Source organism: Bison bison, unplaced genomic scaffold, assembly GCF_000754665.1.
Source record: "Bison bison bison isolate TAMUID 2011002044 unplaced genomic scaffold, Bison_UMD1.0 scf7180017864068, whole genome shotgun sequence".
In the NCBI taxonomy this organism is placed as follows: Eukaryota; Metazoa; Chordata; class Mammalia; order Artiodactyla; family Bovidae; genus Bison; species Bison bison.
Window position 1 is genome coordinate 4,840,954 of NW_011494640.1, and position 26,558 is coordinate 4,867,511.

At 52.8% G+C, this 26,558-nt stretch overlaps 1 protein-coding gene across 1 annotated transcript in view; it reads right to left on the bottom strand.

The window, feature by feature from the left end:
* Window positions 1-13,630: 13,630 nt before the first annotated feature.
* The window catches only part of ITM2C (integral membrane protein 2C), a 13,984-nt gene continuing 1,056 nt past the window's right edge, over window positions 13,631-26,558 (bottom strand). The window contains 6 exon segments of the mRNA XM_010836981.1: window positions 13,631-14,839; window positions 14,841-14,914; window positions 15,433-15,583; window positions 16,254-16,364; window positions 17,053-17,241; window positions 19,102-19,242. Of these exon segments, the coding sequence (XP_010835283.1) occupies window positions 14,717-14,839; window positions 14,841-14,914; window positions 15,433-15,583; window positions 16,254-16,364; window positions 17,053-17,241; window positions 19,102-19,242 (789 nt within the window). The 3' untranslated portion in view covers window positions 13,631-14,716.

The following is a 26,558-nucleotide window of genomic DNA, read 5'->3' on the forward strand; positions in this document are numbered from 1 at the left end:
ACTCAGCGCCTTTCTGGCTCCATCTCAGCCTTTGGTCCGGGTGAGCCAGAGCTTTCCTTCTCCTAACAGATTGGAAAACCGGGACAACACCCTCTCTGTGCAGAGGCAGGAGGGGACGTGGTGGGGTTTCCTTTTTGCCCCCTGAGGACAGCGGTGTGCAGTGTTCTCATCTGTGGATGCCCACTTGCCCCAAGGAGGGGCAGCCGCTTGACTGCCCCACAAATCTGGTAGGAGACAGCCCTCCTGAATCAGCACAGCAAATTCCCTGGGCTCGGGACTGCCCAAGGGGGCTGTTAAAGCCTGGGACTTGGTGTGCATCACCGAAATACTGTTCTTCCCAGGGCTTGTCCCAGTTCTGGGAAATGCGAGTTGCGTTAGCAGCAACAACAGGCAGGAGCATAACGCCAGCTGGAGGGAATCCAACTGGAATTGCTCCTGGTCTCAGGCACCGTCTCTGCTCAGCAAAGCCCAGCCCTGGAGCCCTGGTGACCACAGCCTCCCGGGGAATGATGGCAAGAATGGGGCCATCAGGCCCTGCTGGGGGGATCTCTGGAGCCAGTGGGGCAGCCTGTGTGGGGCAGCTCTGCTCTGATGGGTTCCTTGAGAGAAGAAATGACCTGGGTGGGTCACACTGCAGGCCAAGGAAGTGGGTGCAGCCTGGGCGGTCAGAGGCTGGGATGTCCTCCACGACACCCAGGAGGTGGGGACACTCCTGAGACAGAGGGCATCTCACCCCTCCAAGCCCACACTGTAAGGCCCCAGTCAGCACAGCCCAGGCCTGCCCCTGCCCCCCACTCTGGCCCATGAATAGGGCATCTCTGAACACCCAGAGAATCAGGTTTTCCCCTCTCTTTTGAAACGGGAAGAAAGGCCTTTGGCTTCTCAGATCGGTTAGAGCTGCCTCATTTCCCATATCACTCAGTGTTTCATCAGATTGCTGCCAACTGCTTCCAATCGCCCAGATCCAGAGAGCCCTGGGGATGCCCCAACCCAGCCAGCTGCACCCCTGCTTCCCTCCAGGAATGACACAGCCTGGGCCCCGCAGAGTGGGGGTCTTGGTTCACTGATGACCTGCCAGGGCTGCCCTGGCAGAGGCTGGGGCAGGGGTTGCAGGGGTGAGGGTCGGGGGGTCTGTCCTCTTCCAAGCCTGGAGTCACCACTTCTTTCTCTTCTCCAGCTTCATTCTTTCCATCCCCACTAACTTTACAAGAGGAGATTTTGTGGAGGCCCCAGGAGTTCAGTTATAGTTTTACAACCATCAGTTATTCCCAAATGGTAGGAGCCCATGGGGGAGGGGCTTCGTGTCAGGAGGGGCTTCTCCTGACACGAAGGGGTGGGCAAGTTTAGCATCCTTACACAGGAGGGGAGGGATGTGTCCCAATCTGGGGAAATTGATGGAAGAACAACACTGCCCCCCTCCCCAGAGGTGCCTGTAAAAGACCTTCCATGAGTGAAACCCAGAGCCTCAGGCATCCTGCTGCATGGCCAGGAGAAGGGGAGGAAGGCTGGGGGATCTCTGGTGAGGACCCTAAATAGGCCAGAGACCAGAGAGAGGAAACATCAAAGGCAGACACCGAAAGGCCTAATGGTGGGGAAAGTTTTCCACTGTCTTCTGGGTGTTGTGTGTGTTCAGAATTATCTGATACTCATATTGAATTCTTTTAAGCTCTGGACTGCGCTTATACACTCTTCCAACTATTGTGAGCTCAGTCGAGAGCTTATCTAATCCTATCCATAACCAAGTCAGATAAAAATTATTATCTCCCATTTACAGAGGAGAAAACTGAGACTTGGGGAGATTAAATAACTTGCTCCAGTTCACTGTAGCCAAAGACAGCCTCAAATAACTTCATCCTCTCCTGTACACGGGTGTTACTTTCTCTGCCTAAGAGATGGAACTTACGGGGACTTCCCTGGTGGTCCAGTGGCTAAGAATCCACCTCCCAATGAGGGGGACTTGGGTTTGATCCCTGGTCAGGGAACTAAGATCCCACATTCTGCAGGGCAACTGAGCCTGTGTGCCGCGACAACTGAGCCCACTGGCTCCAGAATCCACACGTCACAGCGAGAGAGAAGCCCACGCTTCTCAACAAAAAGGTCACGGATGACGCAGCAAAGATCCCATGTGCCGCAGCTAAGACCTGACACACCCAAATAAATAAATGAGTTTTAAAAAACAGAGAGAGAGAGAGCTTATATCGCTTCTTGAATCTGGGTTGGGCCCAGAACTTCTTGACCAATAGAACGGAGAGGAGATGAAGTGCTGGGACTGCCAAACCCAGGCATTAAGAAGGCTTAGGGGCTGTGACTTCCTCCCTTTCTGAACCCAACCTCTAAGGTGTGGGGAACCCAGGCCGTCTGGAGGAGAGGCCCACTGGGAACAACATCAAGGCTCTTGGCTGATGGGCCCAGCTGAACCCTGAAGTGATGTGAAGCTATCTTAGAAGTGTATCTTCTTTCTCCCATTAAGACAACTCAGCTATGATACATAGGGTAAAGTCCAGCTGTCCCCACTGAGCCCTGCCCAAACTGTAAAATCTTGAGTAAATACCTGCTACCCTAAGCCACGGGTTTTGCAGTGTTTATTACGCAGCAATAGGTCACCAAACAACTGCACAGCTGGTAAATGGCAGCAATGGGATTCAAATCCAGATCGGGTAGTCTGAGGTTCACTCTCTGACCACTGTATCCCAGGGCTGACCTGCCACCCTGACATGCAGGGCATCATTTGACCCATCACCCCAAGATGAGGCTGTGCAAACTTCCTTTTATGTCCAGGATGCAGGCTGGATACCCTTCGTCTCCAGGAACCCTGGAGTGTCCGAGCCTTCCTCCTCTCACAGCTGCTGGAACTCCCAGCCCTGCCCGGAGGATGCAAAGTGCTGGCCTGGGGGTCAGACTCACTGCTCCAGCCTCTTCTCAGCCACTGAACCAGCTGTCTGCTATGCCCATGGGGGCCACTTCTCCCCACATCCCCCTCTGGGTGTAGATGAAGAGTCCGCCAGCTGAAAGAAAAAGAAGTCAGAGGCAAGCGAGGTCGCAGAGGCTGTCCTATGTCTTCCTGCACCTCATCACTGAGGTCAGCTCCCGGGAGGAGACTTGCTACACCCTTTGGGGATCTGAGAAAAGAGGAAAATAGTGTCCCTTAGTCAGATTGCTGTTGTTCAGTCCCTCAGTCTTGTCCGGCTGTTTGTGACCCCATGGACTGCAGTACGCCAGGCTTTCCTGTCCTTCACCATTTCTCAGAGTTTGCCCAAACTCACATCCATTGAGTCAGTGATGCCATCCAACCATCTCATCCCCTGTCGCCCCCTTCTCCTCCTGCCCTCAATCTTTCCCAGCATCAGGCTCTTTTCCAATGAACCGGCTCTTTGCATCAGGGGGCCAAAGTATTGGAGTCAGATACTCCAAAATAAAGGACTTGGAAAGGAGGTGGCCCCAAACCAATCCTGCAGCTCTCACCCCTCCCCCACTCCAGGATGCTACCTGGATAGAGCCTGGATAGAGTCTGGAAGGAGAGAATGAATAGCATCCTACATCACTCAGCCTTTTGCTAAGTGAGAAGGGCTTCCCTGAGACTGCCAGGGGACTTGTTTCTGCTGCTGAGATGGGCGATCCTGAGGACCTGGTGAGTGATCAGCACCTGAAGAGTGACTGGCTGTGGCTGGAGCTGCCTGCGTGGAGCACAAAGCAAGCAGAGGTGGCTGTGCAGGAGAACCAGTGCATTGAAAGATACACGAATGTCTCAGAAGCTGTTCTGGGTTAATTGAATCCAGCCAGGGAAAACTGGAACTGGTGGAACGTTCAGTGGCGCTGAGATGAAGCAGGAGGTGGGGGTTGCGGGGAGGGTGGATCAGAGGTTCCCACAGGTGCCAGAAACTCCATTCAGTTTCCTCTCCTGTCCCTTGTCTCCTCCCAGGCCTGCACTAGCCCCTCTCCCCCATCAGCTGGTAGCCTGATGGGGTGGGGAGGGGGCAGAGAGGAGGGCTGGAAACACAAGGCAGACAGTGGGGAGTGGCTGGAGGGGCTTCCCTGCCTGGACCAGAGGGGCTTCCCCATGGTATGGGTCTCCACAGTGGAGGGGGCAGCTCCAACGTCCATGAACTTTGGAGTCTCCACTATTGTGCATAACTCCAGGCTATAATTACTGAAATTGGATTTTTGTGGCTAAAATTGACCTGAGGAATTTTTATTATCTTGGATTGACCTGAAAAATGAAGAAACTGACCTTAGATTTCATCCAGGGTTGGGGGAGAACCAACCCCACAGAATGGGTTTGAAAAGGACAAGGGAAGAGAGGATGAAGTGGTTTCTTGACTATCCACCTTGCTCAGTAAGACTGTTATACAAACAAGGAAGAATTCGGTGAATTTAGCCAGCAAGGGATTTATTGATAGGCTACTGGATGGCTTGGAAAATCAGTGGGCTGGAAAGGCAGCTCCAGTGACTGGGTGGTGACAAAGGGGACCCTGAAGAGGATGCCACTACCTCCCTCTGCCCATAGGGCACTGGGGGATGCAGTCTTCACATGTTTCTAGAAATTATAACAGGGGGCAGCCACCATCTCCCCCATCAAAGCCTCGTTGGTGGGGAAGATGCCAAATCCAGGCCCATGATTCAGGTGCTGGGTCCTGGAGGAAGGGGAACTGACAAAAAATGTACAAAAAGGGTGAGTCTATTGATCACTCTTAAAATGGAAGTAACAGCTGCATTTACCCCCCAAATTATCAAGATGACATTTTCTGCCACCAGGCTCAATAAGAATTTGAAAACTAGACTGTTCTACAAGATAGTCGAGAAAAAATAAAGATGCTTTCTCGCATGCCTGAGTTTGCAGCTATGAGATTCCTACTCACCCCAGAGACAATGCAAGAAATGAACAAACTGAATCAGTGAAAGCCCCTGGCTTATGCTTGAACACAATGGGTCATCCGCTCAGTAAGCGTTGGATAAGGATGCTGGTTAAAGTCATGGTCTTCCTTCTCGCCCCCTCCTCTCCCCCCTCAACTATCTCGCCACTGCCCAACTAGGGGCAGAGCCTTCCCCGCTGAGGGGCCAAACGGGGCATGTGAGTGCTTGGTCTCACAGGTGGGAGGCTCACTCTGTGTTCTGGGCTACTGGAGCCTGTGTGGCAGACAGCAATGCCAGGAGACGCAGCATTGGGTGGGTGGGGGGTGGCAGGATCAAGACCTTGCTGATGCTCTGGACCCACCCTCCTGAGCTGGCATCACCCATCTCTGGAGCCCCCCAAGCCCTGGACTCCAACATCCCTTCCAGCCCCCCACCCTCTCTCAAAGGACTCAGCCCCAGAGGGCCATAGGTGCCATGTCCTCTGGCCCATGGAGGGCGGACCTCTTGCATTTCTGCCCACCCCCAGCCCCAACCACTCCTCACCGCCCTTCCAAGCCCTGATAAATTCCTGGGATGCCTACTCTGGTCACTGTGAGGTCTCTCTTTCCTCTGAGTCCCATGCTGCCAGGTCACATGCAAACCGGTGTTTGTAAAGCTAGAAAAGACTTAGTCTTTTCAGAATGATTTAGTCCAAACTCTCCACTTGATTTACTTTTTGGCTACACTGCGTGGCATGCGGGACTGTTAACCCACCATAGCTGTACAACCACACCGGTGATCACTGGCAGAGTCCAGACCCCCGGACCCACAAACCCCAGCCCGCCTTCTCCCTCCAGGGGTGCTGCACACACTGCCTCGGGTGTCTGCTTCACACATGGGTGCTGTGCCTCCCCACAAGGGCACGTCCTGTGGGGATGGGCTCTTTCTGCTTCTCAGGTGGGCAGCAGGTGGTGCCCAGAGCCCACCAGGCATCTCTGGGGTGGGCAGAAGCCTGTCTAGCATTCCCTCCCTAAGCATTTATTGATGCTCTGAGGTCTCTTATAAGTAAGACTCTAGCACCAGTGGGTGGTAACTCCTTCAGGCAGAAGGCTGAGAATGGTTTCCATGGAGACCACCCAGGCTCTGGTTTCCATAGCAATGCTTGCAAGAGGTTAGAGCTTCCTACTTATGTCAGCTTAACATTTCCAACTGCTCTACTGGCTAACCTGGGACTAACGCAGGGTTTCCTTTCTAGGATGGGGGACAGATCTCAAGGGACAGAGGGGAAACAGATGAAACTCTGAGCGGTTAGCTGACAGTGAGGCTTCCCCTCAGCTAGCAGGCCCTCCTCCAACCCAGCTGCAGGGTATATACATGCCGAGTCATGCACACACTTAAAATATAAAAAGAGCACATCTTCGTGATGTGGAAGGATTAAAGTCTTACAGCTCCCAGCCACCTCTGTTCTCCAGAGGTAACTGGTTGTTACAAGGCTTTGAGAATCCGTTCAGGGGATTCCCTGGTGGTCCAGCAGTTAAGAATTCACTCTTTCATCACAATGGGTGCACGTCTGATACCTGGTCAGGGAACTAAGATCCAACATGCTGCATAATATGGAAAAAAAAAAAAAAAAAAAAAAGCGAATCTTTCCAGAAGTAGTATATGCACCTCCACAGAGCTAGTTTTTAGAAAGTTCACAAATGGCATATACATATATATATATATATTTTTTTTTTTTTTCCCTTGCTCTGCCACCTGCTTTATCCTAATTACAGATCTTGGAGAACTTCACACATCAGCACAAATAGATCTACCTGATTCTTTGCAATGACGACAAAATACTGCACTTTTTTTCCCAAAGCTATTTCTTCAATTGGAGATCTTTGGTTTGGACTTCAGTTTATTGCTATTACAACAATAAATATCCTCGTACATATATTTCTGTATACTTGTTTGAGTATATCCATAAGATAAATTCTCTGGGGTGGAATGGCTGGGTCAAACACATCATTTTAAAATTTGAAATTTTTAAATCTGATTCTTGTCAAGCCAATTTACTGCCACTATTGATGCAAGAAGGCTTATACACACTTAGGAAGAGTGGGTATTATTAAACTTAAAACAAAACCAGAAAACCAATCTCTCCCAACCATGCTATTAGACCAGCAAAACTTTAACATAAAAGCCTGACAAGGACAGTATGAACAAGGAAAATTACAAGTCAGTCTTAATAATAAACATATCTAAAACTGCTAAACAAAATATTTGCAAATAGAATCTGATAGCATAGACACAAGATAATACATCCTGACTAAATCGGTTATTGGGATTCCCAGGTAGTGCAGTGGTAAAGAATCCACCTGCCAATGCAGGAGATGTAAGAGATGCAAGTTCGATCCCTGGGTTGGAAAGATGCCCTAGAGGGGGAAACGGCAACCCACTCCAGTATTCTTGTCTGGGAAATCCCATGGAGAGAGGAGCCTGGCGGGCTACAGTCCATGGAGTCGCAAAGAGTCAGACACAACTAGTGATCAACACTTTCACTTTTGTCCTTTCTAGTATAAACATTGAAAGAATACTTTTTTGAAGTTAATTAAAGAAGTTACCTTCTAGTTCTAATTTTTATTTTTAATCAAGGATATATGTTGAATTCTTTTATCAAATGTTTTTTCTGCATGTATTCATATGACTACATGTTTTCTCTGCTTTAATGAATAGCATTAATAACTGATTTACATGCATGCTCGAATCGTGTCTGACTGTTTGCCACCCCATGGACTGTAACCCGACAGGCTCCTCTGTCCATGGAATTCTCCAGGCAACAATACTGGGGTGGGTAGCCATTCCCTTCTCCGGGGTGGACCTACACTCAAAGTGAATTCCCTTTAAAATCGAGAACAAAATAAGATTCATAACTACTTCCATGGTAGCGGAGTTTCTAGTCAGTGAGGCAGGATAAGAAAAAGAAATAATAAAAGTTTTAATTATTTGAATGGAAGAAACACAATCTACTTATAATCAATACAGTTGCTCATACAGAAAACACAAAAGAATACTTGGGCAACCTCTTAGAGTAAGAAAGATGGCTTGGCAAATTTGCTGAATCAATAGTCAAAAATAAGTTACATTTCTGCACACTAGCAACAAATTGATATTGTAATTATTAATTATAGTATCTGCTTTTGAACTGTGGTGTTGGAGAAGACTCTTGAGAGTCCCTTGGTCTGCAAGGAGATCCAACCAGTCCGTTCTAAAGGAGATCAGCCCTGGGTATTCTTTGGAAGGAATGATGCTAAAGTTGAAACTCCAGTACTTTGGCCACCTCATGCGAAGAGTTGACTCATTGGAAAAGACTCTGATGCTGGGAGGGATTGGGGGCAGGAGGAGAAGGGGATGATAGAGGATGAGATGGCTGGTTGGCATCACTGACTCGATGGACGTGAGTTTGAGTGAATTCCAGGAGTTGGTGATGGACAGGGAGGCCTGGAATGCTGTGGTTCATGGGGTCGCAAAGAGTTGGGCATGACTGAGTGACTGAACTGAACTGAATTATAGTATCAACTGCATAAGAGATTTAGGAATAACCTAATGAAAGCTGTGCAAGACCTCTACTGGGGAAAGTATGAAATTATATAGGAAAATATTAAAAATCCAAATAAGTTTTAAAAATACCATGTTCATGGATCAGGACAGTCAGTATCATGACAATTTCAATTCTCTCCAAGAGAATCTATAGATTTAATACAAGTCCAATAAAAACCTCAACAGAATGTTTCATAGAACTTGATAAATCATTCCTAAAATGCATATGAAAATAAAAGGCTAAGCATAGTCATGGCACTGCTGGAGAAAACCAAGGTGGGAGACTTGCACTTGTCAGATGTGCACACCTTATTTTAAGTGTGTTTATAGTTCAAAGAATAAACCAACAGGACAGACTGGAGAGGCTAGAAATAGACCTTATACATGTGGAAGCCAGATCAATGCAGACACACACTGTAGCTCAAGGAGGAAAAGAAAAAACCCCATCACAAACAGAACAAAAGAATATCACTCATACTACACCAAGGAATAAATTCCAGGGGATTTGAAAATGTAATATACACAACTAAGAAGAATAGAAGAAAATTTAGGATAATCTCTCTCCATTCTTTGGATAGGAAGGCTTTCCAAAACAAGGTGCAATAAACCCTAACTATAAAGAAAAGGATGGAGGGAATTCCCTGGTGATCCAGGGGTTAGGACTCTGAGCTTCCCTCACTAGGGGCACAGGTTCAATCCCTGGTCATGAAACTAAGATCCTGCAAGCAGCATTCTGCTGCTGCTGCTGCTAAGTCGCTTCAGTCGTGCCCAACTCTGTGTGACCCCATAGACGGCAGCCCACCAGGCTCCTCCGTCCATGGGATTTTCCAGGCAAGAGTACTGGAGTGGGGTGCCATTGCCTTCTCCATAAAATATATAAAGAAATTCTACAAGTTGATAAGAAGAAAATGAAGCATCCAATAGAAAAAGGCCAAAGAACACAGACATTTTATAAGACAGGTCTGATACACATGTGAAACTTGACCCAGTGATCAGGGAAACTTTCCTAGTAATCAGGAAAATTAAAATTAAAACCATAATGAATATCATTTTACTCTCAATCCATTAACAAAAAAATCTCAAGGGTTGTTAACATGAAGTGTTGGCAAGAACTTGGGAGCGTCTCTGGTGGCTCAGACAGTAGGTAAAGAATCTGTTGACAACGGAGGAGACTGAGGTTCATCCCTGGGTTGGAAATATCCCCTGGAGGAGGGCATGGCAACCCACTCCAGTATTCTTGCCTGGAGAATCTCATGCGCAGAGAAGCCTGGTGGGCTGCATACAGTCCATGTGGTTGCAGAAGAGTTGGAAATGAATGAGCAACTAAAAACAACAAACAGCAAGAATCTGGAATGAGAAGGATGCCTATGAGGTACAGGTGAGAAAGTACATCAGTTAACTCCTTATAAGAAACAATCTGGTAGAATTTTTATGAGTTGAACATTTGCATACTGCATGACCCAAAGATTGCCTTTCTAGGTATATGTAATAGCGAAAGCCCTGCAGAGGTGGACAGAAGCCTTATTGAAGAAATATTCATTAACATTTTGTTGTAATAGTAAAAAAAAAAAGCAGAAAGAAGCCAAAGAGTCATTGTTAGAACAGGCAATTACATTATACATTCACATAATGGATTGATACACAGCAGTATAAGTGAATTAAATGCGATTATGGGTGTCAATATGAATGAATCTTAGATATACAAGGCTGAAGGGAGGACAACAAATCAGAGAACAATACAAGCACTTTATTACTGCTTTTACAATAGTCAGATCTAAATAAAATTACATTAAGGGCTTCATAGATATGTGGTTATAAAGACTTATAAAGGGAAGCAGAGAAACTCAGGACAAGAGTTAACCTGGATTGGTTAATTAACATAAGGAGATTGGCTAGGAGATGGAAAATTGATATGCTTTTGTGATTGTCCTTGAATCTAAGAATAGATGTATTAATATTTTTAATATCTATCACAGGATATAGAGGTGGGGGGCAGAGAGTAGAGGCTGGGATGACATGAAAGCCTCAGAATATGGGAGCCAACAATTCGTTGCACCCTTAAGCATGTGTGTCTTGCCCCATATCTGGAGGTGGTCAACTTCTCCACTCAAATTGGGGCTAGTTTGGTGACTTGCTTTGATCAATAAAGAGTTGAAGTAATGCTCTAGAACTTCTGATTCCAGGATTAAAAGGACTGGCAGTTTATGCTTCCTCTCATTTGGTGCTCAGTTGCCAAGCTATAAGGAAGGACAGGGTATTGACTGGCAGCTGTTCAGAGCCACACCCTCAAGAGCAGGGGTCATTTTTGATGGTCCAGCCCGGCTTAGCCTTCAGCTGAATGCAAAGAGAAAGGGAGCAGGTAACCTACAAGGACTTAGATCCGTCAGCGTGGATCTCAGTCATCCTGCAGAATTCAGTCCTGGGGTGGTCTGTTACTCAGCAGCAAGGGGAACAGTACATACAAAGAATCCAGTGGTACTGGCAGGCTTCTGCTTCATGAGTCGACTGTGGGGTCATTGTGTGTCATAACTTGTGTGCTCAGCTGCTCAGTCATGTCCGACTCTGTGATAATGTGCAGCCCACCAGGCTCCTCTGACTTTGCAATTTTCCAAGCAAGAAAACAGAACAGGTTGCTATTTCCTACTCCCGTAGATCTTCCCAACCCAGGGATCAAACCCACACCTCTTGAGTCGCCTACACTCAATCCAAGGCAGGTGGATTCCTTACCATTGTGCCACCTGGGAAGCCTGCTTCAACTTACATGCTGGCAATTCACAGATATAATCTGAATGCATGAAATGCTTCAGAATAAAAATATTTTTATTAATAAAAACACCAGACTTATTGCAGATTGTATCTCCCTAGTTTTGATTTGTATTTTCTATGTAACTGTGATTAAACATCTGTTCCTGTTTGAGCAATGATCCATTTGTATTTCTCTGTGAGTTGCCTGCTCATATTCTTTGCTACTTTATCTATTGGGTTGTTCATTTTTCATATCAATTTATAAGAACTTAGCATATTAAGGAAAATAGCCCTCTTATGTCCAATGTTTCTATTAATCAAGTATCTCCCCCCGTTTGCCACTTATAAAACTTGACTTTGTGGTATGTCCTGTTGCATATAATTTTTAACTTTTCATTAGTCCAAACCTGTATACAGGTCAGGAAGCAACAGTTAGTACCGGACATGGAACAACAGACTGGTTCCAAATAGGAAAAGGAGTTATGTCAAGGCTGTATATTGTCACCCTGCTTATTTTACTTCTATGCAGAGTACATCATGAGAAACGTTGGGATGGATGAAGCACAAGCTGAAATCAAGATTGCCAGGAAAAATATCAATAACCTCAGATATGCAGATGACACCACCCTTATGGCAGAAAGTGAAGAACTAAAGAGCCTCTTGATGAAAGTGAAAGAGGATAGTGAAAAAGTTGGCTTAAAACTCAACATTCAGAAAACGAAGATCATGGCATCTGGTACCATCACTTCATGGGAAATAGATGGGGAAACTGTGGAAACAATGACTGTTTTTATTTTTTTGGGCTCCAAAATCACTGCAGATGGTTGATTGCAGCATGAAATTGAAAGATGCTTACTCCTTGGAAGGAAAGTTATGACCAACCTAGACAGCATATTAAAAAGCAGAGACATTACTTTGTCAAGAAAGGTCCGTCTAGTCAAGGCTATGGTTTTTCCAGTAGTCATGTATGGATGTGAGAGTTGAACTATAAAGAGGGCTGAGCACAGAAGAATTGATGCTTTTGAACTGTGGTGTTGGAGAAGACTCTTGAGAGTCCCTTGGACTGCAAGGAGATCCAACAAGTCCATCCTAAAGGAAATCGGTCCTGGGTGTTCATTGGAAGGACTGATGTTAAAGCTGAAACTCTAGTATTTTGGCCACCTGATTCGAAGAGCTGACTCATTTGAAAAGACCCTGATGTTGGGAAAGATTGAAGGCAGGAGGAGAAGGGGACGACAGAGGATGAGATAGGTTGGATGGCATCATGGACTCAATGGACATGAGTTTGGGTAGACTCCGGGAGTTGGTGATGGACAGGGAGGCCTGGCATGCTGCGGTTCATGGGGTCGCAGAGTCGGACACGACAGAGCGACTGAACTGAACTGTCGTGGGTATCATGCTTAAAAAGATGGCCCTCCTCTAAGATGATCTTTTAAATCATCTCAAGTACTTTTATGGCTTCATTTCATGCCTAAAAAGTTTGAATTAATTTTGTAGAGGATGTAGGATGCAGGTTAATTTTTTGTCAAGATGACTAGTTAGTTCCAATAAAAAGAACTCAGAAATCCTCCACTAACCTAAATTTAAGTCAACAACCTAACTCTTGTATCTTAAGTCAACTCCTGGACACTCCATCGTGTCTCACTGATCTTTTGCTTCGCTACACCAAACTCTTAAATTATGTTTTACATCTGTAAACTGTTCTTGTTTCAGGATTTACCTGTGCACTCACCATGTTTACTTTCCCCGAAAGAACTGAATCTATCAGTTAAATGTCAGTGTTTTAATTGTGATTGCATTGCATTTAGATTGGGGACTGTAATAGGACATGACACCTTTGCAAGATTGACTTTGGAATTGAGAACAAACACGTGTCTGCGTGAATTTGAATCTTTTATATCCTTCACAGGATGACAGAGCTTGTAAGCCAAGATTGTAGGCACCCATTCTGTCTGCAGGGTAGGACCTGGGTCACACCCCTGGGCTCCACTCGCCACAGCTCCCATCCCCTCCCTTTCTGCAGAATGTGAGCCTGTGACTCACACCAAACCTCAGTTCAGACCTAAGATGGTTACTAATTGCCCAGAAATTGTGAACACGACACTGTTCTTGTGCTTAAGGACAAGCAATAATGATGTCATCTTCCGTGTGGAACTGAACGGGTGGTTTATAGGCACTTAAAAAGCAGCTTGACCTTGGGCAAACTGCATAATCTCCGGCTTTTTCCTCCTCCCTTGCCTGTAATAGGTGAATCCACCTGGTTCGGGGTGACGTGAGGACTTGAGGGAAGGAAGAAGGGGACACCTACATTCCTTGGCTGAACCACGGAGCAGTGCTGGATGTCAAGGCCCAAGAACTTCTCCTGCCTGTCTCCTGCATGTCCACCTGCACCCCCCTCAAAGCCCAGTCTACAGGGTGGAGGTGCACCCCTCACCCACCACCACCACCACCACCCATCTCTCCCAAGCCAAAATCAGAAGTCAAAGATGTTTATTGTTCTATGGACACTCCTGAAAAGAGATCTAATTGAGAAAATATACAAAGCACTTCAAGAGTTTCATCTCCAGAGAGCACCAAAGTCTGACTGGAGGTGTCGGAGCCCTTCTCTTCAGGGCTGAGAACTGTTAGCATATCGAACGATCAGTAAAAACATGCAAAAGTGAGAAGGAAAAGGAAACGCTGCATTCCCCCAGAGGGGACTGGAATTCCAGAGAGGAGGCAGGGTTCCCAAGTACCAGCTGGCTCTCCCTCCCCTCCCCCCACCCACCCATGGCATCCTACAAGAGCTCTACCCCGGGGACAGCAGGGAGGCCCCCTCTCTCCGAAGGATTGAGCATCCCTGCTCAGTGCTCAGCTGGCAGGGTCGCCCCTGGACAGGAGAGGACACCCCCACCCTGTTGCTCTGTGGCTGTGGCTGGTGGGGACCCCACATGTGCTCCTGGAGGGCCAGCGCCCCCAGCCCTGGCTCCTTCCTTCTTTGGTTCCACCCGGAGATTGATTGTGCTTGACGGACTTATCTGAACCCCCCACCCCAAACTCCAGGCTCCCACAGGTGGGCTGAAGGCACTGACTAGAGTCCTGGGGACAGCCCCAGGACAGCCACCTTCCCTTGTGCTCTGGGAGGGGCAGGGGGGGGTCCATTCTTGGGCACGTTCCCTCCATCCTCAGTTCAGATCTGAGAGCTGGAAAGTAGGGGATGCGTGCGGAGCAAGCAAAAGGCCTTTTAGGCCCTTCCCAGTTGTGCAGATGTTCCTGAACCCCACTCCACACCCCCTCCCCCGACCCCATCCCTTCGCCAGAACCCCACATGCCTGGTTCCTTCCGTCCTGTCCTTCCCCTTGGGCCACCAGTGCCGCTGTGGGCCAGGGCCCAGGGACCTGACCTCAAGATGTTGGTCACAGAAACCATCTTGGGGGGTCCCCTCCCTCCCCCACACCTGAAAGGTCAGCAAAGGGGGAGGCCTTGAGAGGTCACAGCTCTGGTACAAGGAGGCGGGCAGGGCTGGAGAGAAACGGGGAGAGAAACATCACATTTACGGGGAAGGCGTCCAAATTACAAGCTAAGCAGGGTAAGGAGGGCCAGAGAGTGGCCGGAAGAGAAAACGGAGAGGGTGGGGGCGGGGCCTGGAAGATGGGGCGGGGCCTGGAGGGCGGGGGCGGGGCTTCGACACCACCCCGCAGATGGAGCGTCTCCACCACGAAGGTGTTCTCAAAGTGGCGGATGGCGTTGCAGTTCTTGGCCTCTCGTTTGTTGATCCCTGGGAGAGAACAGAGAAAGTCTAGTAAGACTTATGTCCTGGCCTAGAACTGGCTGGGCCACGAAGGCCACCAGCCTCGGAGTCTGAGCAGGGTCTCAGGACCAGGGGTGGGGAGGCCCAGGAAATGACACCCAGTTTCACCCAGAGGCAGCATAGTAGATGGCATGAGCGCAGTAGCCGGAGTCAGACCTCACAGCTCTGCCACCTTCCTGCTGTGTGCTCTCAGGGCTGTCTGTTGACCTGTCTGCGCCCCTCCTTTCCTCATCTCTAAAAGGGACAGCAAGAATAAAAGATGACAAGGATGATGATGGTGATGACGACTCACACTGCCTTAGGAGGACACAGAGAGTGTAAAGCAGTGCCTGGCATGCAGTAAGTGCCCCGTTAACATGTGCTGTCGTTACTGCTGCTGCAATCCTAGCTCTCTGACAGCTGGTCTCCAGCTCTGGGGCCAGGCTCAGCTGGGCCGTGGTTTGGGCTCAGGGCAGGGGCCAAGGTGGGTGGAGATGGCCACTCACGCCTCCGGGTGGCCCGGCGCCGCAGGCGGTAGGTGTCCTTCCCGCTGCACAGGTGATAGATGAAGGAGCCCAGGGCCTCCTTGTCGCTGACGTGCTCCGTGACCACCATCTCCTCCTGGATGATGTACGTCTGAGGGAGGTAGGTCCCCCTCTGCAAAGGGAGAGCAGCCCAGCACCAGGTCAGTACCCGGGCCCAACTCTCAGGGTCCCCAACTGCCCACAGACTTCCCCCCACCGACATCCTTCTGCTCACTTGAGAACCCTCAGCACCTGAAATGCCCGTCCAACATGCCCACCCCTTCATCCAGAGACCGCATGGCTCACCCTTCTGATGTCCCCGGGCACTTCTGCACCTGCATTGCCAGTGAGTCATGTGTGTGAGCATGCGGGTGTGTGTGTGGGGGGCATGTGTGTGTGTACGTGCGTGTGAGTGTGGGCATGTGTGTGTGTGGACGTGTGCTCGCACACGCACAAGTCGGCCCCCCCACCCTAGGGGAAGTGCTCCTGCGAGGCAGGGCCCCGGTCTCCTCCCTGCACTGCTGTCAATAGAGCAACATGGGGCACGGCCATGAATGCTAAGGAAGCTGGTCTCGGTTCTTAAGTGGGGAGGCAGGAGTGGGGGGCTGGGGAGGCAGAAAGGAGAGGCATTGACTCTGTGTGAGGGAGAAGGGAGCCGCAGCCAGAGGGACTGACTAAGGGTGCTGGGACCAGCTGACAGCAATGCCCAGGCCCCCCCATCCCTGCTGGCCCCAGAAATCTCCCTTGTCTCATGGTGGTGGGGGGACAAGGGAGGGACAAGACGCTGCCGGGGTCCCGCTCACCTTCACATTCATGAGGAGCTCCCAGAAGTTGCGGGGGGGCAGTACGATGGTGGTGTTGAGCTCGATGACGTAGCACTTGTCCAGGGAGATGTCATGATAAGCGGTGAGACCCTGAGCAGAAAGAAAGGGCCACATCAGTGTCTGCAGGTGAGGGCTTGGCCCCGGCGGGCTGTGCGAGGTGTGAACCCACAGTGCTCCCAGTGATGTACCCCGGATTCCTCAACATCTAGGTGGGGCTCCCTTCTCCCGCTCTCCTTTCCTAGGCTGTATCTATAGTAGATTCCACTTACTAGATGAAAACACTATCAAATGCTTCAGTTGTGACAAGGATTCTTCTCGGGAGGTTATACAGCTGAGCTCTGAGAATCAGGGTAACGCCCGACTATGTATCTCATCAAACCTGGGAGGTCCGGCCACCCCTGTGGACAGCGGGGACCCTTAGTGAGCGGCTCCTCCCCACCCCCGAGTGCTGCATCTTGATAAGATGTCAACGTGGAAAGAGCTCATTAAAAGGAACACTGGCCTCGCCCATGAGAGCCAGTGTCTGCAGCTGTCAGGTGGCCCAGGAGAAAATCAACCATGACGAGTTCATAGTCAGTGATAACCGCAAGAACTACGTGATAAAGGTGGGGTCTCTAAACCCCCGATGGACCTAAACCATAGACGTCTGCACCACAGTTTGTACTGCATGGTTATGTACTCCAAGTTTGTACAAAGGGTGTGGGCATTCTCCCTTCACGTCTGTTGCTCCTTCTGGTGCCTGCTCTCCACCCCCACCCCGGGCCCTGGCTGGCCTCACCCGCTGAAAGTCGTGGATGATGTCTGCAGGGTCACCACCCCCAAACTGGGGCACGGGCACGTTGATGCGCTCATAGTTCTCCTCGAGGTAGATCTTCACGTCCTCCTCCAGCTCCATGCGAGTGTGGGCCTGGGAGGACAGGGAGTCTTCGTAGAGGACGCCACAGTGGAAGAAGTTGTCTCGGGCCAGCTGAGCAAGGTGGGGAGCGGGGCGAGAGAGAGAGACAACCTGGTCACACAGGGCCCTCCGCGAGGCCCCTGCTGCCTGCCCAACCGCTCCTGGCTCTGAAGGCCTGGGGAAGCGGGAAGGGCAGGGCTGGGATGCCCATCTCACAGATGCAGAAACTGAGAAACACGGGAGTCAGGGAGGGTGAGCCAGGTGTGCCAGTTCCTAGGAGGATGATTTCGCTGAGGCTCAGCTTCCTCATATCTAAAACAAAGTGACCCCTTAGACCCCTTCTGCCCACCAAGTCCATGAGTCTATGGCAGTGAAAGGGGATGGGCCAGTGGGAGGACAGATACCCGAGAAAGAGCCTGGGGTGGGGTGGGGTGCCACCCTCCACTGCCACCAGGGGGTGCCCGCCCACCCTTCCTGCTGCCTCTGCAGGGGGCCCTGGAGACCTTGGAGGGCCAGGAGGAAGGGGGAGGGACTGAGAGGCAGCCTTGTTATCAGATGCTGGTGGCAACCCCACCTCCTGCCCCTCCCCAAGCTGTGTTCAACTTCACACAAGCCCCACCACCTCCCCGGACCTGGGCCTCCTGAGGAACCTTGATAAACGCGGTGTCCCCCGTTTGAAGGGCCCGCTTATCATTCCATCAAGGGAAGGGAGGTGGCCGGGTGCAACCGAGGCCACGTGACTGACTGGTGGCCGCGGCGGGGGGGCGGGCGCCCCTCTGGCTCCTCCAGGTCATGACAGGCAGATGTCCCTTTCTGTTTCAGCTGTGCTCTCCCAGGAGGGTGAATCATCACACATGAATCATACCGTCCCAGGGGTCCCAGGGCGCAGGCGCAAGGCTGCTCTGAGGTTCCCCATGCCCTGAGAACCAGGCATGAGTTGGGGCTGCAATCAGAGGGGAAGTCCAGGACAGCAGCACAGCTGCAACAGGAAAAGGCCCCAGAAAGCAAAAACCAGGAACCAGGGGGAAAGCAGGTCGTGGGGGAGGGGAGGATGCCAAACAAAAGGGCAAGTGGGTGGGTGTGCGGGAGCTGAGGTTTTAAGGGGAAAGTCACCCGGACTGCAAGCTCTTCAGTGAATTCCACCCTAGAGAAACTGGGGGACGAGGAAGTCAAAGCCCAGGGCTTGAGGGTGGGAAGGGGCCACTTGGGTCATAAGCGACTGGCAATTCCCAGCCTTTTGGTCACTGAGATTCCCCATGTTGTTATGTTTATGGTCATTAAGCAAACTTTCATTGAACTACCTTCCCTTCCGAGAACTTGGGGGCCCGGCCTCCCTCCCCAGGCAGATGACAGGCTGCTGTGACCATGGCCAGGTCTCTGGCCCAGCTTTGTGCCCAGAGGGCCTGGGCGAGCAGATGACGGGGTGTGATCTTGGGCGGGGGCCACCCTAACAGGGGGCGGAGCTGACTCTGTAAGCTTTCATGGGTTGTAGCCCAGATGACCAGGCACAGAATGGGAATTCCTTGAAGCTCGACCTGCAGGGCACAGGGGGCCAGGCTCTGAAGGGCCTGCAGAGTTCTGGTTTCTGCTGCACCCCGAGTTTCTGGTGCTGATGCTCTGGGGTCACTGTGGGAAGGGGCTGCCAGCCTCACAGCCCAGATGCTAATCCTGGCTCCCCCATGATGGACTGTACTCCCAGGAGAGCTGTCAGCTTCAGATAGATGTGTCCAAAAAGACAGGTAAGGCCACTCCTCCAGACCCCACGGCAGTCAGAGGATGGGACTTCAGTCCTGTCTCGTGGACAGACCAGGGAGGAGGAGGAGGCTGCGAATCTTCTAGGCTTGTGGGGCACTCCTCCCACCTTGGAGGTGGGGTGTTCACTTCCTCCTCTAAAGGCCACTGTTTCTCCCCACCTCCCTCTGCCCACCTCACCTGAGCCAGGAAGAAGTATCTGTAGATGTAGACAGAGGCGAACACCAGACCCATGAGCAGCACGACCATGCCCATCGACAAGTAGCACACGCCGGCCACGGAGCCCCCCTTCTTGTAGCGTTGGTAGGGGGGCCGCTCTTCCTGCGGACGGCAGTGCAGGGTCAGCCTCATGGTGGTCCCACGTCTGCTGGGGATCCCTCCCGCCTCCCCCATTCCCCAAAGTGAGGCCTTACCCTGCTGGCTGGCAAGGAGCCTGGGGAGCAGAGGCGGGGGAGGGCGATGCTCAGGACACACAGAGCATCATCTGGAAGGAAAGGAAGCATCCCCAGGCCCCCAGCTGTTCCCTCTAAAGAGAAACCGAGCCCCACCTGGAAGCCACGTAAAATGACCCATAGGGACTCGGCAAGAGTATTTTGAAGCCCCTATACCATTAGTCCTCTTCATTATACCAGCTGTGACCACAATAGATTCTTTCAAACTGGGGATGGTGGTGGGGGGGAAGCACAGATGTGACCTTGATGACCACACTGGGCCTCGGAACCTGTAGGAACCAGGGTGTACCAGGCAGGTTGGGAGCCACTGCATTGGACCAAGGAGGTTCCCAGTAGCTCACTGGTGGGGACAGGGCTCTAGGAGGCCCCCAGCATGGGCATGCATGCCTGTCCCCTCTGGCCACCTTAGGCAGCGAGCAGTCTGCTGGGCAGCGATGGAATCACCGGGCACTGGTGTGGAGCAGGCTGTCAGGAGCAGAGCCCACGGGGTGGAGTCTAGAGGCTTCTGGAAGCCAGGGCCCCTCTGCCGGGACGGAAACGTGGCTGTGGCGGCCAGGGCAGGAGGTTCCTGGAAACACCCTCTCTGGGGAGCCAGGCCCCGGCTCGGGACAAGTAGTTACAGGGCTGCCAAGAAGTAAACCATCCTGACCCAACTCCGGTCCACACCCGTCTGGGCCAGCAGTTGGAGGTGGGTGTGTAACTCAGAAACCCTGCTCTCCCCAGAGTACTGGACTGAGAGTCTAGTGACTTGGGGCTCTTACCCAGCTGTGTGGCCTGGGCCATCGCTCCTCTTTATCCTTGCCACCTCTGCCCTACCCCAGGCCTCATTCACCCTGGAGACCTCGTGAAGGCCCAGGCCTGGCTCTGCCTCCAGGGTCCACCATTCAACCCTGCCTCTATGGTGTTCGGACGCAGCTGGGTGAGTGTAGGGGCCGGTACCCCACTCCACCCCCAACCTCGGGGAGCTGAGGCAGAGTTGGGGGTGCAGAGGGGAGGCCCAGAGCCCGGACCCTCTCACTGTCTGCTTAGCCCTCTGTGTGCTTCCACTCTTCACCCTGCAGCCAAATGGCTGGGAGTGTAGACACAGTTCAGGTTGAAGTTGCCCAGGACAGGCCCTTACTAAGTGCATACAGTGGGCTCAGCCTGGAAGGGGTGGGGTGCAGGCCTGCTGTGCTTGGGGCACATGGGAGGGTGGGACCGGGGCCTCAGAGAGCAGCAGGGCGTCCCCTGTGGGGCCGGGTGAAGCCTCCTGCCTGGGGCTCTCCCCTCTCCCCACACCCTTCCTGCAGGAAAGTGAAAGTGAAGTTGCTCAGTCGTGTCCGACTCTTCGAGACCCCATGGACTGTAGCCTACCAGGCTCCCCAGTCCATGGAATTTTCCAGGCAGTACTGGAGTGGGTTGCCATTTCCTTCTCCAGGGGATCTTCCCAACCCAGGGATGGAACCCTGGTGTCCCACGTTGCAGGCATAGTAAATGCCTGAAAGACGTACCCCCATCTCTAGGCACACGTATCACCAGGCCAGTGACCCCCACCCCACCCCCCTGCCTCCAGCACCCTGGGATGGAGACAGAGGATGGAGAGGTGCCCCTGCCCATCCCGTCCCCCTCACAGGCTGGGCTATCTGTAGCCTGGGGCCTCTCCCCACCCTGGCCCTACTATGGGGTCCCTGTGATCCGAAGAAGCACCTGGTGAGACCACCCGCCTGGCTGCCCTCTCCCCAGCACCCCGGGCCTCCCTGGCAGCACTGACCATGGTCACTAGTGCATGTGGCCACTGCCCACAGGACAGTTGCCAGCAGTGGGCAGGGGGCTGCAAGGGCTTTGACTCTCCAATGGGCTCCCAGGATCAGCACAGGACAGGGTGACCAACGGCCGAGCTTGGCGAGTGACTCACAGGAACAAGCCACTCAAGGAGCTCCAGCCATCCTAAGTGGGTCCCCAGGAAAGGTGGGTGACCCAAAAGATAGGCCAGGTACCACACCCCCTTGCAAATCCTGCCCTGGGGACACAACATTTGTATTCAGTGAGATGGGTGGGGCTGCAGAGGCCAGAGGTGCCCCCAGCAGGGGCCGCGTGCACGTGTAAGGGAGCCTCTGACCCTCCGACGGTCCTCCTGTGAAATGTGAACAGACTCTTTCTGACAGGGTTTTGTTGGGATTAAAGGAGACACAGGCCCTGAAAGCCCTTTGAAAAGGATCAAGTGTTAGATAAAAATAGCAGGTCTTTATCAGCTAAACCATTCCTTTTTCGGGCCACCACCGCAGCCAGCTGTCGAGGCTGCACTGTGGCCATGCTTTGCTCCAGAGAAGCAAAAGCAAGCCTGTGAGAATTGCTTAAAAAAAAACAAACAAACAGAAAACCACCCAACAACAACAAAAAAGTCAATGGTTATAAAGCAAGAGCGGGGTGGGGGCCTGTCCATAATTGAAGTTCAGGAACAAGGTGAGGCCTACCAGTTTTACAGCCGCCTTTCAGCTCCTGGTTGGGGCAGGTGCCTGGGGGAGGGGCTGGGTAGGGCACCGAGGTTGGGAGAGAGGTCATTAAGGATGGCAAGGGAGGAGGGGCCCCAGAGGAAAGTGAGGCCAGGCTAGTATGGCCAAGAAGGACAGTCTCCAGCCGGGACCCCTTGATGCCCCACGCCCATGTCCTCATATGTCTCTGTGGAGGTCCCTGTGAAGGCTTGGGACGGTCCCCCCACCTTTCCCAGATGTGGACAGTGGTTCCTGATCCTGCTTCCCACGTGGCACAGTGGTAAAGAACCTGCCTGCCAATGCAGGAGACACAAGAGATGCGGGTTTGATCCCTGGGTTGGAAAGATTCCCTGGAGCAGGCAATGGCAACCCACTCCAGCATTCTTGCCTAAAGGATCCCACAGACAGAGGAGCCTGGCGGGCTGCAGTCCATGGGGTTGCAAGGAGTTGGACATGGCTGAGCACACACACACATCCTGCCCCTACTAACGGTCCTGAGTGCACACCCGTGGCTCACGCCCTGCTCCCCTCCCTACCTGACACCCCTCCGCCCTGGCATTCCGGGGGCCAACTCCCCAGGAGCAACATGGCTGAGCAGCGGCGACTGGGGAGAGCAGACCCAGAGCCTGCTGGTATCCCAGCTTCCAGACAGAGGCACTGGGAGGTAAAGCCCCACAGGGGTGGGCTGCCCTCCGAGGCCTCTGGGGAGCCTGGGCCAGAACCCAGGGCCTCACCCTTAGGATCCTAACTGCTCAGTGCACCCAGGATGTCGGCTGAGGAGGGTCCTTCCTGAAGTCGCCACCCCCACCCTCAGCTGCTTCACCTGTCATGCTGGAGCTCCAGGAGAATGCCTGCCCTCATATGGAGCAATTACTCCCCAGCCAGGGATTTGGGGGGCTTCCAGGAAGCAGGAAAAGACAGTTTCCACAGCAGCTGGGCGTCCTGGGCAACAGGCCTCACTGTGCGCTTGTGTGGAGCATGTGGGCCACGTGTCTGGGACCCAGGAGGGGCCCAGGCCTCGGCCGGCATGTCTCACGGAGCCCACGGTAGTGTTCACTAAATGATTTGGCAAAGCCAGGGCCTCAAGAGTCTGAGGAACTCAGCCAACTGAAGCATTAACTCAGAAGACCTCCCCCCAACCCCCGCCACCAATCCCCTGCCCCAGGGCTCATGGAGAGAGCTCCCAGCGACTTTCCCTCAGTAACAATGTCCAGAATAGCTGCAAGCAGATGAAACTCCAGTTGCAGGCTGCGCGGAGGAGGGTGGCAGGGAAGCCAGAAATGCACCCACTGTGGGCGCAGGCCGACGGCCGTGGCCGGGATCCCCACCCTCACCTCCCCAGCATCATTCCTTCTTCCTGAGCATCTTTCTTTCCCAGGCTGCAGATCACAGAGACAAGGCCACCAGTGAGAGAGACACTGTGTGTGTGGGTGAGAGAGAGAAACAAGCCTCGCAGGGGTAAGGGGGCTGGGCCTCTTCGCAGAGCTGTGCTCAGAAGTGCAGACATCAGCGGGGTGAATGCTGAAGACTAGTCGTGAACCCTCCATCAGTGAAACCCAGGGTGGCCCAGGGACCCACTGCTGCCCCAGGAAGGGTGTGGGCCGAGAACACTCCCCACAGCCCTCTGCTCTGCTCATTTGCTCTCCTGTTCTGCTCCTGACAGGCAAGGGGAGACCCCAGAGAACAAAGGCTGGGGAAGACAGACGCAGAGCCGGCAGAGTGCTCCTGGGGTACACGGTTCGCCAGGCACTGGCTGCGCTCCCCTGGTCTCACCAGAAACATTTTTTTCTTTCTGGTAAGAGAAACTCGTCCTCTGTGGCAATCTGCTGACAGCCTGGAAACATGCAAGGACCGACGGGCTGAGGGGAGTACGAAGAGGAGAGGGAAAGGAGAGAGAAAGCAGAAAAAAGTCGCCGTGGCCCAAGCCCAGATGCCAGAGCCCCTCAGGGAAGGCCTGGGGTTGGGGGCAGGACCGCCCAGCCACGGAGGTCCTCTTAGCCCAGCCCACGGGGCTGGTGGGTGGGGAGGGGGCCCTGGGACCCGAGGATGCAGAGCCCTGCTCCCCACTCTGGGCTGGTTAGGGGACCCTCCCCCCACGCTCACCCCACTCCTGGAGACCCAGCTCCTTCCTGCCAAGGACCTGAGGCCGGGAGGTGGAAAGTGAAATCTGATCCCCAGGTATGTGGGCTGGGGGAGGGGGTGACATTAATCAAAGGCCAAAGCCAAGGAGAAAATTACAGCACTGCGAAGATGACTGTATTGACCTCACTTCTCCCCTCTTGGAGGCCCCCAGCCCAATCGTTCCTGTACATGCCCACACCTGGCTCTGTGCGTGTGCATGTGTATAACACATGGGTGAGCAAAGACAGAGGCAGATGGTGGGGAGAGGGGAAGTGGGCTGAGAGGCCTAGGGCTGGCCAGAGGGTGCTAAGAGGGGTGCTTCCCGTCCAGCCCACTTTCTGAGCTGGCTTCTGGCCAGCTGCCCATCAGTGCAGGCAACTCATTATCTCAGAGGCAAGCACCACGTGGGGAGGGTGGGCAGCTGGAGGCCCAGATGGGCCCCCACCCCCATCCCTCTCCGGCCCCACCGAGGCGCTTCCTTCCAGCAGCAGGTCTGGGGACAAAATCCTCCTTGTTTCACTTTTCTGCAGAGAAGCAGAGGGAGGCCCACAGCGAGGGCCCACTACCCCTAGCCTGGGCCCGGGGGCCTGCACTCAGGTTGACATTTTACTGTGACAGCTTAGAGGGTGGCTTCATGGGGGAGAGGCACTCAGGAATGCCTCTGTTCATCAGTTGGTCCTTCCAAGGCTTTAAGTCTTATTTTTGATTCAGTTCAGTGACCAGGGATGGTTCCAGGGTCACCCCCAGCCAAAAGAGACCTTCTAATAAGCTTTCCTCTGACAGCCCATGTGGTTCAGACAGTAAAGGATCTGCCTGCAATGCGGGACACCTAGGTTAGATCCCTGGGTGAGGAAGATCCCCTGGAGAAGGGAATGGCAACCTACTCCAGTATTCTTGCCTGGGAAATCCCATGGACAGAGGAGCCTGGCAGGCTAGAGTTCACGGGGTTGCAAAGAGTCAAAATGAATGAAGAACACTCGCTATAATAGACTGAGTAACTAACACTTCCACATTCTGACAACCCATCAGCACGGGACCAACTCAAATGCCCTGTTTTGGTGAAGCAGTCCCTGCTCATGCTGTCCTGGGCTACTGTAAATGCTGGGCGCTTCCTGAACTTACTGGTGAGGCAGGTGGCCATGCAGAGGGAGGGGGTGGCCATGGCAGAGGGGCTTGCTCTACATCAGGCACTGGATGTGGGGGCAGTGTGCCCACTGGCCGGTTAAGGCCACAAGAGGTTCACAGAAGTGAACTCTCTTCCCAAGGCTCCAATTCCATCAGGGGACTGGCAGAGCCAACGTGCAACACCCAAAAGCCTCCCCTGACCCCTCAGGGCTGAGAAGCTGTGAAAGTTTATTAATAAGCAGATCTGATGTAAAGGTACTGGGGTATTAATCCTCCTCCTGGGGCCCAATGGCTCCCCCTTGCCAGTTAAGAGTGAGGGGACCCTGCCCAACTAACAAGGTTTGCCAGGGGTAGGGGAAGCACACTCAGCAGGCTCGAGGCCACTGCAAACAGCCCTCAGGGAAGAAGATGTTGATATTTCCATTTCATGCTGGGTGAGGGGGAAGAGAGGACACTGGACTTGGGAACCAGAAGCTGGATGTCAGATACTGCCAAGGCGATGCTGGCATCCGCCATCCCTCCCGACACCACAAGCAGGCTGCCACTGGAGAATGTGCGGCTCCTGCGAAATCCGGCAGACCTTCTGATGGAGTTTGAATTGCATCCTCCCACTGTCTGGCTGGTCCTCCCTCCTGCCTGAATCTTGTAGCTCTGGGCCTCAGGGTCCAGTTTTCCAGGCCTCAGCTGGGTACCTGGCTCTGGGAGAAGCAGCTGGGAGAAGAAAGGGGTGAGCGTCCTGCACTCTCTGGGGGCAGAGGGGGTAGGAAGGAGGTTTAAAGAGCCTCTTGCAAACTTTAAAAGCTGCAGGCCAGGCCTTCAAATAGGAAATGTTCCCTTCCCATCCAAGCATCAGAAGACGAAGCTGCTCTGATCCGGGCTGCAGAGCAAACCCCCCAACCCAGCCCGGGTGTTACTGATGCCGCAGTGACCACGCCAGGGCAGGGGAGCTCGCCAAGGCTATTCCTGGAATTCTGCACTCAGGGAATCTTTGCTCAGGTGTGTGACACCCACCTCTGACCACCCTCTCCTGTGTCCCCTTCTCCCGGGGCACAGGTCATTCTGCAGCACCCGGCCTGCCATACCCTAGCAAGGTTTAGTTGGAGCCATCAATTTGGGGAGGGGCCTTGGTGCTGAGGAAGACATCCCAGTAGCCAGCAACGGGATGGGCGGCGTAGACACCTTTGCCGGGGCCACTCCAGAGCCAGACTGAACCAAGCTCTCCCTCCCCTCCTCGCCCGCCACGCGTCCGGCCCCTCTGGGTCCTCCCCTGGTCAGACTCCTCGCAGCTCAGACAGTTTTCCACGGGCGGAAATGCCTCCTCTACCCCAGGCCCCAGGGAAAGAGGAGGAGGGGAGCTGGCGGGGGCGGGGTGCACCGAGGTCCGCCTCCACAAAGCGCAGGCTCAGGGATGGAGGGCACCGGGGCAACGCGGGCTGGACGGGGTAGCCCAGAGCTCCAGAGGGCCGGG